The following is a 12,267-nucleotide window of genomic DNA, read 5'->3' as shown; positions in this document are numbered from 1 at the left end:
AGTGCCCCACATCGTGATGCTGGGGAGTACAGAGGTAAGGCAGTAAGACACGGGTAGTGCCCCACATCGTGATGCTGGGGAGTACAGAGGTAAGGCAGTAAGACACGGGTAGTGCCCCACATCGTGATGCTGGGGAGTACAGAGGTAAGGCAGTAAGACACGGGTAGTGCCCCACATCGTGATGCTGGGGAGTACAGAGGTAAGGCAGTCAGACACGGGTAGTGCCCCACATCGTGATGCTGGGGAGTACAGAGGTAAGGCAGTAAGACACGGGTAGTGCCCCACATCGTGATGCTGGGGAGTACAGAGGTAAGGCAGTAAGACACGGGTAGTGCTCCACATCGTGATGCTGGGGGTACAGAGGTAAGGCAGTCAGACACGGGTAGTGCTCCACATCGTGATGCTGGGGAGTACAGAGGTAAGGCAGTAAGACATGGGTAGTGCTCCACATCGTGATGCTGGGGAGTACAGAGGTAAGGCAGTAAGACACGGGTAGTGCCCCACATCGTGATGCTGGGGAGTACAGAGGTAAGGCAGTCAGACACGGGTAGTGCCCCACATCGTGATGCTGGGGAGTACAGAGGTAAGGCAGTAAGACACGGGTAGTGCCCCACATCGTGATGCTGGGGAGTACAGAGGTAAGGCAGTAAGACACGGGTAGTGCTCCACATCGTGATGCTGGGGGTACAGAGGTAAGGCAGTCAGACACGGGTAGTGCTCCACATCGTGATGCTGGGGAGTACAGAGGTAAGGCAGTAAGACATGGGTAGTGCTCCACATCGTGATGCTGGGGAGTACAGAGGTAAGGCAGTCAGACACGGGTAGTGCCCCACATCGTGATGCTGGGGAGTACAGAGGTAAGGCAGTAAGACACGGGTAGTGCCCCACATCGTGATGCTGGGGAGTACAGAGGTAAGGCAGTCAGACACGGGTAGTGCCCCACATCGTGATGCTGGGGAGTACAGAGGTAAGGCAGTAAGACACGGGTAGTGCCCCACATCGTGATGCTGGGGAGTACAGAGGTAAGGCAGTAAGACACGGGTAGTGCTCCACATCGTGATGCTGGGGGTACAGAGGTAAGGCAGTCAGACACGGGTAGTGCTCCACATCGTGATGCTGGGGAGTACAGAGGTAAGGCAGTAAGACATGGGTAGTGCTCCACATCGTGATGCTGGGGAGTACAGAGGTAAGGCAGTCAGACACGGGTAGTGCCCCACATCGTGATGCTGGGGAGTACAGAGGTAAGGCAGTCAGACACGGGTAGTGCCCCACATCGTGATGCTGGGGAGTACAGAGGTAAGGCAGTAAGACACGGGTAGTGCCCCACATCGTGATGCTGGGGAGTACAGAGGTAAGGCAGTAAGACATGGGTAGTGCTCCACATCGTGATGCTGGGGAGTACAGAGGTAAGGCAGTCAGACACGGGTAGTGCCCCACATCGTGATGCTGGGGAGTACAGAGGTAAGGCAGTCAGACACGGGTAGTGCCCCACATCGTGATGCTGGGGAGTACAGAGGTAAGGCAGTCAGACACGGGTAGTGCCCCACATCGTGATGCTGGGAAGTACAGAGGTAAAGCAGTAAGACACGGGTAGTGCCCCACATCGTGATGCTGGGGAGTACAGAGGTAAGGCAGTAAGACACGGGTAGTGCCCCACATCGTGATGCTGGGGAGTACAGAGGTCAAGCAGTAAGACACGGGTAGTGCCCCACATCGTGATGTTGGGGAGTACAGAGGTAAGGCAGTAAGACACGGGTAGTGCTCCACATCGTGATGCTGGGGAGTACAGAGGTAAGGCAGTAAGACATGGGTAGTGCCCCACATCGTGATGCTGGGGAGTACAGAGGTAAGACAGTAAGACACGGGTAGTGCCCCACATCGTGATGCTGGGGAGTACAGAGGTAAGACAGTCAGACACGGGTAGTGCTCCACATCGTGATGCTGGGGAGTACAGAGGTAAGGCAGTAAGACACGGGTAGTGCTCCACATCGTGATGCTGGGGAGTACAGAGGTAAGGCAGTCAGACACGGGTAGTGCCCCACATCGTGATGCTGGGGAGTACAGAGGTAAGGCAGTAAGACACGGGTAGTGCCCCACATCGTGATGCTGGGGAGTACAGAGGTAAGACAGTAAGACACGGGTAGTGCTCCACATCGTGATGCTGGGGAGTACAGAGGTAAGGCAGTAAGACATGGGTAGTGCCCCACATCGTGATGCTGGGGAGTACAGAGGTAAGGCAGTAAGACACGGGTAGTGCTCCACATCGTGATGCTGGGGAGTACAGAGGTAAGGCAGTCAGACACGGGTAGTGCCCCACATCGTGATGCTGGGGAGTACAGAGGTAAGACAGTAAGACACGGGTAGTGCCCCACATCGTGATGCTGGGGAGTACAGAGGTAAGACAGTAAGACACGGGTAGTGCCCCACATCGTGATGCTGGGGAGTACAGAGGTAAAGCAGTAAGACACGGGTAGTGCCCCACATCGTGATGCTGGGGAGTACAGAGGTCAAGCAGTAAGACATGGGTAGTGCCCCACATCGTGATGCTGGGGAGTACAGAGGTAAGGCAGTCAGACACGGGTAGTGCCCCACATCGTGATGCTGGGAAGTACAGAGGTAAGGCAGTCAGACACGGGTAGTGCCCCACATCGTGATGCTGGGGAGTACATAGGTAAGACAGTAAGACACGGGTAGTGCCCCACATCGCGATGCTGGGGAGTACAGAGGTAAGACAGTAAGACATGGGTAGTGCCCCACATCGTGATGCTGGGGAGTACAGAGGTAAAGCAGTAAGACACGGGTAGTGCCCCACATCGTGATGCTGGGGAGTACAGAGGTCAAGCAGTAAGACACGGGTAGTGCCCCACATCGTGATGCTGGGGAGTACAGAGGTAAGGCAGTCAGACACGGGTAGTGCCCCACATCGTGATGCTGGGAAGTACAGAGGTAAGGCAGTCAGACACGGGTAGTGCCCCACATCGTGATGCTGGGGAGTACAGAGGTAAGGCAGTAAGACACGGGTAGTGCTCCACATCGTGATGCTGGGGAGTACAGAGGTAAGGCAGTAAGACACGGGTAGTGCCCCACATCGTGATGCTGGGGAGTACAGAGGTAAGGCAGTAAGACACGGGTAGTGCTCCACATCGTGATGCTGGGGAGTACAGAGGTAAGGCAGTAAGACACGGGTAGTGCCCCACATCGTGATGCTGGGGAGTACAGAGGTAAGGCAGTAAGACACGGGTAGTGCCCCACATCGTGATGCTGGGGAGTACAGAGGTAAGGCAGTAAGACATGGGTAGTGCTCCACATCGTGATGCTGGGGAGTACAGAGGTAAGGCAGTAAGACATGGGTAGTGCCCCACATCGTGATGCTGGGGAGTACAGAGGTAAGGCAGTCAGACACGGGTAGTGCCCCACATCGTGATGCTGGGGAGTACAGAGGTAAGGCAGTCAGACACGGGTAGTGCCACAGCGGTATAAAGCCCGCAGTTCGTCTTACAACCAAATACAATACAATGTTGACAGAGAGGACGACAATTTCCTTACTTCTTCCTTTAAAATTCAGTTATTGTTCTGAAAATAATATTACTGGAAATATGAAATGAATGAATGGTAATTCAACACTAGGGTATATATTAAATTACACGAACCAGCTTAAACACGTACGTAGTATAACGAAACTATCACAAACTCAGGACTTGGATGTCGCATCTCTTTCCTTCAGTCGCTGGCTGTTGAAGGGGTTGGGTTTACTGGAGCCAGCTCCGAACTCCTGGTGAGAAGCAGCCCGACTGACGCAGGCATGGCCCTGACTGTAGTGGAGAGGAAGGGCGATACAGTCATGGCGGCTGTCCCCCCTGGCCTCGCCGCAGGTATTGAAACAGTGTTCAAAATAGACATCGGCCAGTAGCCCCGTGGGCGACAGATTTGTTCTCAGGCTGATAGTTTTAGATTGTTAAATGCAGTTTATTTAAGTAATTATTAATTAAGCATTATTTAAGTGATGTGATAAACATATATTCATATTTATAAACAGGCGGGTTAGACCTTTCAAATGGTGTACGACATGCAGTCGCAAAGATGTTTTACAAGCTGATAATTCCCTGATTAATGTAGGCTTCATCTATCACTATTATTAATTCCGATTTTACCCCAGAGCACAAATCCATTAAACTAAAAACACATTTGAAAATTGCAGTTTTTCACAACAATGTTGTCAATCAGGTTACTATTCAACTTAGACATTCAACTCTATGATTATTTTTCATCGTCAGAACCGTCCTATAAGGCAAAATAACCAGTCACTGTAAAAGTGAACCTATATATATTATTAATCCAACTCAAATTCGACAGTATCATGTGATCAGACATGCATGTGACCATATACCCGCTTCCTTCCTGAACAGTATATCACGTTCGAGGTCTTGGCACGTGTTTCTTTTCGAATTTTAAAAATGAATGTAGTAATTGAAAGCCTATTACTTCTTTGATGAGGAACCTACAGCATCCACTTCCGGGACACCGTCAGTTCTCTCTGGTCTGGCTCCGACGCCTCTCTACACGTACTGGATCCTGATGGTAGGTTGTCTACGGCTGACTTGTCCTAGCTTGGACAAAACATATTTAAACCATATTATAAACAAGAAGAAAATGTTAAATAAAAAAAATAAAAAATTTTTTCCTTTAATAAATTGAAAATGAAGTATGCACGGCATTAGAATGTGTTCGTGACATCAACTACACTGAGTGCTGCATTCACTGTCTCCTGGACTCAAGAGAAAACAATTAAGAGACTCCAACTCAAGTTTTGAATGATTTGGCAAGTCCACATTGCCTCGACTCTAGTAAATTAAGGATTGTTTTTGGATGTTATTATTTTAATTTTTTTAGCTAATATTTTAAAAAAAGATAACTTTATTTCTGGGACTAAATGTCACTAACACAGCGATTTAACGAGAAATGGAGTTATGTCCCTTTGTATATATGAGGTATACAGGCTACCGGTGTGCAAAGCGATCTTAGCGCTAAGGTGATCATAACTCCCATACCTTAACATAGACCTACGACAGCCGTAGCGCTAAGGTGATCGTAATTCCCATACCTTAACATAGACTTACGACAGCCGTAGCGCTAAGGTGATCGTAACTCCCATACCTTAACATAGACTTACGACAGCCGTAGCGCTAAGGTGATCGTAATTCCCATACCTTAACATAGACTTACGACAGCCGTAGCGCTAAGGTGATCGTAACTCCCATACCTTAACATGGACTTACGACAGCCGTAGCGCTAAGGTGATCGTAACTCCCATACCTTAACATAGACTTACGACAGCCGTAGCGCTAAGGTGATCGTATCTCCCATACCTTAACATAGACTTACGACAGCCGTAGCGCTAAGGTGATCGTATCTCCAATACCTTAACATAGACTTACGACAGCCGTAGCGCTAAGGTGGTTTTGTACAACGGCGACAAGACTGTATGCACTCGCATTAGTGTATAACGTTTTGTACTTACTATGGATTATGTGAAATGATTAATACCTTGTTTTAATTCCTGACAGCCACTGTGATTCAAGCAGCATCTCCAACTAGCTTCACTCTTGAGAAGCAAGGAAAGACTGAGATCACTCTGACTGGGACTGGGTTCCCACCTGTCCCCCTGTACTGCCTGTATCGAGGTATGTATAGTGCCATCTGTCTCCCTGTACTGCCTGTATCGAGGTATGTATAGTGCCATCTGTCTCCCTGTACTGCCTGTATCGAGGTATGTATAGTGCCATCTGTCTCCCTGTACTGCCTGTATCGAGGTATGTATAGTGCCATCTGTCTCCCTGTACTGCCTGTATCGAGGTATGTATAGTGCCATCTGTCTCCCTGCAGTGCCTGTATCAAGGTATGTATAGTGCCATCTGTCTCCCTGTACTGCCTGTATCGAGGTATGTATAGTGCCATCTGTCTCCCTGTTCTGCCTGTATCGAGGTATGTATAGCGCAATCTGTCTCCCTGTAGTGCCTGTATCGAGGTATGTATAGTGCCATCTGTCTCCCTGTACTGCCTGTATCGAGGTATGTATAGTGCCATCTGTCTCCCTGTAGTGCCTGTATCAAGGTATGTATAGTGCCATCTGTCTCCCTGTACTGCCTGTATCGAGGTATGTATAGTGCCATCTGTCTCCCTGTACTGCCTGTATCGAGGTATGTATAGTGCCATCTGTCTCCCTGTACTGCCTGTATCGAGGTATGTATAGTGCCATCTGTCTCCCTGTACTGCCTGTATCGAGGTATGTATAGTGCCATCTGTCTCCCTGTACTGCCTGTATCGAGGTATGTATAGTGCCATCTGTCTCCCTGTAGTGCCTGTATCAAGGTATGTATAGTGCCATCTGTCTCCCTGTACTGCCTGTATCGAGGTATGTATAGTGCCATCTGTCTCCCTGTACTGCCTGTATCGAGGTATGTATAGTGCCATCTGTCTCCCTGTAGTGCCTGTATCAAGGTATGTATAGTGCCATCTGTCTCCCTGTACTGCCTGTATCGAGGTATGTATAGTGCCATCTGTCTCCCTGTACTGCCTGTATCGAGGTATGTATAGTGCCATCTGTCTCCCTGTAGTGCCTGTATCAAGGTATGTATAGTGCCATCTGTCTCCCTGTACTGCCTTTATCGAGGTATGTATAGTACCATCTGTCTCCCTGTACTGCCTGTATCGAGGTATGTATTGAACAATTGACAATCTGGTCAAATTTAACCTCCAGTCTAATGGACTGTGACAGACATTGGTTGGTATCCGGATAGGGATATGCGTGGACGAACTGAGGCAGGTGGTAATAGACATCTTCCTGAGGCAAGGGAGTTAACTGACTACTAAAGTCCAGTTTCTTCCCTTGCCGAACTAGTCTGGAATTGTAGAGTTATATTTTGGCTGGACTATCGAGTCTATGCAAAGTCCATTTTAACTGAAGCTAATGCAAATGATATAAGTGGAATCTGATTGGTCAATAGGAGGGACATCGAAGGGACATAACTCGTAATAGCCACTGGTGGCCCAGAAATTCCAGCCCAGTTCGGTTAGGGTGGAAACTGGACTTTTACAGTCAGTTAACTCCCTTGATCCGGGAAGATTGGTATCAGATAACTTGATTTTCACTCAGTGTATATCTACATTGTGTACGTGGTTGTCTTGTAGCGGCGGGAGCCACATACACGAAGCTGTCTAAAGCAGAAGGTACAGGCAACTCGAGGCGGTGCGTCATCCTCCACCCCCTCCGGGGAGGGGAGGTCACCATCTCTCTGTCAGTGGACGTCGACACCAGTCTGGGGACGTCAGTGACAGTCGCCGTCAACGCACCAGCCCCCGTGTGCAAAGTTGGTTACAACAAACGAGGTAATAGTTTGTGCCTCTGTAGAGTTCTAGTCTGATGTTTGTAGTGTTAACAGTTAATGTTTAAAGTAATCTGAAACAGACCTAGAATAATATACTGGAGAAAAAAAGTAAAGGATCATGAATATTTTTGAGTTATTTTGTTGACCACACAATTTCATTAAAAAAATATTTCCAAAAATGTTCGTCATCCCTTTACTTTTTTTCTTCAGTTTATTATGCTAGGTCTGTTTGAGATTAACATTTCTGTTTATTGTATTAAGTTTCTAAACAACGCATTGGTAAAGGTACAGAAGAAGAAATTTAACCGGCGCATTTAGATTGCTTTTTAAATATTTTCATTTTTCATATTTTTCTATATTTTAGGTGATGGGATTTGTCTATCGTGCAATGTGCCCATCTCCACCTCCGACATCACATCAGCAGCGGACATCTTTGATGACGTCACAGCTCTCGGAGCATCAGTGGAGATGAAACCTCCAGCCAATCCTGCCAAGCTGATCTGCTTCTACGATGTCGACCTGACCGCTGCAGGTGGCTGTTTTGGTTGTTTGTTGTTAAACGCCGCACTCATAGAAGCATGTTGTATATCAGATGTGGAGTAAGGTTTCTTGTATATTTAATTTAATTAACTGAATAAAATTTGGAACCGAATGATAAGCTTGATATATAAATCTGTCTAAATATCTCTTTTTTCTGTTCTTTTTTAATGTCTTGAGGTACATTTCCTTTTATTCCAGTGTATTTGTTTCACATGCGATCTATAGGTAGGGTAGACTCGTGGTTAAAGTGGTCGCTCGTCACACCGAATGCCTAGGTTCGATTCCGCACATGGGTACACTATGTGAAGCCATATCTGGTGTTCCTGGCCGTGATATTTCTGGAAAAGTGCTGAAAGCTGTGTAAACACCATACTCACTCACGTCCTCTAGGGTTCAGGGAGACAAGGAAAGATCTGTACCATTGGCATGTGATGTGTAGTATGGGGCAGACGTCTGTTGATGATGGTGGCTAATGCGGCCCCTGTGAGGGACGCTGACAGAAAGGTGATGGGGCAGGTGGTCTGATGGTTTTCCTGCAAGGTCTTTGAGTGTGACGAACGAGTGATTAAGCTGCTTGAGTTTTTGCGGTGGGTTCGATTCCATACACGTGTGTGAAGCCCCATTCTGGTACCCCCCCCTCCGTGATATTGCTGGAATATTGCTAGAACCGCCATAAAACCACGCTCACTCTCACTAACACTCCTATTACAGGCGCCGTGTTAACACTAAAAGACGGAGCTGTTGTCGCTGCTGGTGATAATGGTGTCCCCGCGTCTGGCAGTCTCAGCATCTCTGCTGCGTCGGACCCCCCGAAGCCGGACGCTGAGATGGAGGGACCGTCGTCTGTGGGGTCCTGCAGCGATATATACCTGTACCACGCCCACCCAGGACAAGGCAGGAGGGGTCGCCCTCTCACCTACACACAGACCGTGGAACCAAGTGATGGGATTGTCATCGGTAAGTGTTCTCTGACGCCATCGTATGTCACAGATCTGAGAACTGCGACCAAGGAGGCTCCAGATACAGAAAGCGCACAAGTAACTGAAAAATTCGTAAGAAATAATGGAATAAATGGTAAACACTAAATGAATAACAACTTCTTTAATACTGTAAAGACGACGTTTAGGTATAGATCCTTATACCGTTGTCAAACTAGACTGAAACGTCGCCTTTACACGATGAAAGAAGTTGTTATCCATTAGTTGTGCCTACCTTGTCTTCCGTCAACTTCCAAGTGATGCTTATCAAACAATTGAAATAATGTGTGAGCCAGTGAATGGAACGAGAATCATTATTGGCAACGAATGTCCAGTTACATGGCGTTATCTTACTTTCAATACAACATCCAAGTAACAAAATACTGATTTATCAAATTTAAAATGGAGCCTGAAAGTTAAAATAAATCAATAAATAAATGGAAATAATTCCAATACAAATAGGCTTAACGGACATTTCATGCAGTACATTCGTACATGAGAATCTTAAAATTCGTACTTCGATATCTGTGCTGCATTTGGTATTTGTATGAATCTGGTATTTGAAGCCATTGCAATAACGGACACATACGAAATGGGTGGACTTTCCTCCCTACTGTGGTATAACTAAAGCGGCGTAGATCTCACTCACTCACTCACTCACTCACTCACTCACTCACTCACTCACTCACTCCTCACTCACTCACTCACTCACTCACTCACTCACTCACTCACCCACCCACCCACCCACCCACCCACTCACTCACTCACTCACTCACTCACTCACTCACTCACTCACTCACTCACTCACTCACTCACTGTTCCAGATGGTTCCGGCACAAGCATCATACAGCTCCTCAACACCCAGCCCGGCCAGGACTACGTCGTGACCCAGATAGTCTGCAACCAGGCCAGCCACTGCAGCTCGGCCGTCCGCGTCATCACCAAGAAGTCCAACCCAGCCCCACTACTGGATATCAAGATCGACATAGACCCAAGGAATGTCTACCGGACTTCCAAGTAAGTTTTGCTTTTACACAAACTTAGCGATTCATAACCATAGTTATCTAAATCTATACTCGCAAGCTTACTCTATGTTCAGTATATGGGTTATAGTGACGTTACAGTAGATAAAATGGAGGATCAACGTATATACCAAATCAGAATCAGTCGTTCGGCCAGCAGCTTTCGTAGAGAAAGATGAAATGTGGATTGAGAGATCTAGCAGCTGTGTTTGGATGATCTTGTGTGAGAATTGATAATTTTGTCAAATTTACATCTATTGAGCAAATTAAAAGTGTCCAAGTTTTTCCAATATTTAGTGATGTCTTTTTGAACAGGATGATATATAATATTTAGTTTTTACTGATCACATTTCTAAACTTTTACTGTTTCTGGAACTGGTAAGCAAACTACCAATAGAAACAGGCCAATGGGAAACTATATCACGAGAACAAAAGATGTGAATATTGTGTGACTGCCAAGTAATTGGTGACGAGTTCCATTATGTATTCAACTGTAATTCCTCTTTAACCTTACGCGCTGAATGAGTTAATGAATACTACACACACTGGCTAAACATGAGTAGATATCGTAAACTGTTCACAAATGGTAAAGTAGGTACTTTAAAAAAACCTCTCAAAGGTCCTCAGACATTTGAATGCTATACTGTGACGTATGCTACAATATATGTCATCAAGCTGTACATCTATTACTGTAGTTTTTGTTGTTGTACAACTCATGTACCACCGATGGTTGTTGTCGAATAATAAAAGAGAGAGAGAGTGTGAGAGAGAGAATGAGAGAGAGAGAGAGAGAAAGAGAGAGAGAGAGAGAGAGAAAGAGAGAGAGAGAGTGAGAGAGAGAATGAGAGAGAGAGAGAGAGAGAGAAAGAGAGAGAGAGAGAGCATTATTGTTACAATGTCAACGTAGTTCATAATGTAATCATGGATAATGAAAACTGACGTAAGGTGTAGTTTTATATGTAAATAGGACATATTTAAATTCAATTCTGTCAGCCGACCAGATGCACTGCCGAGGACACAATATTGCTCATAACTAAAGTCTCCATTGCTCGAGGCATGCACTCTCGTGCAATCTCGTGCAAACTCAATACGTACAGGTGCGGCCGGGTAGCTTAGTGGCTAAAGCGTTCGCTCGTCACGCCGAAGACCCGGGTTCGATTCCCGATATGGGTACAACGTGTGAAACCCATTTTTGGTGTCCCCCATCGTGACATTGCTGGAATGTTGCTGAAAGCGGCGTTAAACCATACTAGCTCACCCACTCACTCACTAAGTACAATTAAGTAAATTCACAAATGCCTTCAGAGTAGACTTATCAGTAAGAACGGATTCGAAATAAACTTTCACGGTTCAAGAACCAACTCCCACAGATAAAGGCATGACATTCGCAATCATGTAAATCATTTCTCTCAATGTTGCGCGGACGTCAGCGGGATGCCGGTCGTGCTCACTTGTTAGCCCATGTTTGTTTCAGATTCACAATGAGTGTTGGCATCAAGCTGGCAACATGTTCTCCAAAAGTTAACCAGGTGATCCAGTGGTCGTCCACCAACACGGCTGTGACACTGAACACTGCGAATAGGACCCGGTACTTCGTCAACCCCTTTGACCTTCCAGGTGAGCTACAGAATAAACTCAATCGAGTAAATTGTTTTTGTTGTTTTTACAAAAGTCTTAAAAATGGGCGTCGATTAGTGCCGTATTGCTTGACTTTTAGTTTTTTTAACATTAGGACTTTAACTTAACAAACATGAACCAAATCGTGTTTCTGCTGGATACTGAGAAAAATGATGATTAGAGTTAAGTGTAAAAGATACGCAAATCAAACCAAGGTCTCTTATAATTGTGAATATAAATTCACAAAGAAGAAAACGGCCCTCGTTCAAGTCATCGTGATGTTGTGTTTCAGTGGGAGAAGTAACGTTCTTTGTGACCGTGGAATCAGCTAATGACGCCGATGTCTCCGCCACAGCCTCCATCACACTGAACGTCGTGCAGTCTGATCTTGAAGCTCAAATCAAGGGTTGGTTTCTTCACTGTACCCTAGTGTCCCGTCCCTTTTACGCATGACGAGACAAGTTGCGTCCCCTAGGAGTCCCAGCAGACAACGAACGTGTGTTCACTTCCGGCTTCCCCCGACGTCAAACTGACGCGCCGTCACCTCAGAAATAGTGATCGAGGAGTCGTTAAACCCAACTCACTAGCTCACTCACTCGCTCATGTTTGTGATAATTCCATGGGGATTAGGGAGATGAGACGGCCAGATGGTTACCCCGATTCACTGAGCCCTGATGGCGTGGTCTTATTTGTTTCCACCCGTTTTGAACCCGGCCCGGTTCGACA

At 46.7% G+C, this 12,267-nt stretch overlaps 1 protein-coding gene across 1 annotated transcript in view; it reads left to right on the top strand.

Annotated features, from left to right (window-relative positions):
- The window catches only part of LOC124143207, a 77,188-nt gene that overhangs the window by 35,207 nt on the left and 29,714 nt on the right, over positions 1-12,267 (top strand). Inside the window, exons 22-30 of the mRNA XM_048394912.1 lie at positions 3,725-3,872; positions 4,495-4,578; positions 5,565-5,681; positions 7,189-7,386; positions 7,750-7,917; positions 8,637-8,882; positions 9,727-9,919; positions 11,399-11,541; positions 11,834-11,947. Coding sequence (XP_048250869.1) covers positions 3,725-3,872; positions 4,495-4,578; positions 5,565-5,681; positions 7,189-7,386; positions 7,750-7,917; positions 8,637-8,882; positions 9,727-9,919; positions 11,399-11,541; positions 11,834-11,947 — 1,411 coding nt within the window. The remainder of the gene's footprint in view (positions 1-3,724; positions 3,873-4,494; positions 4,579-5,564; positions 5,682-7,188; positions 7,387-7,749; positions 7,918-8,636; positions 8,883-9,726; positions 9,920-11,398; positions 11,542-11,833; positions 11,948-12,267) is intronic.

This window comes from Haliotis rufescens, unplaced genomic scaffold (assembly GCF_023055435.1).
Source record: "Haliotis rufescens isolate VD_foot unplaced genomic scaffold, xgHalRufe1.0.p SCAF_131, whole genome shotgun sequence".
Classification (NCBI taxonomy): Eukaryota; Metazoa; Mollusca; class Gastropoda; order Lepetellida; family Haliotidae; genus Haliotis; species Haliotis rufescens.
This window is presented reverse-complemented; position numbering and strand designations above follow the sequence as displayed.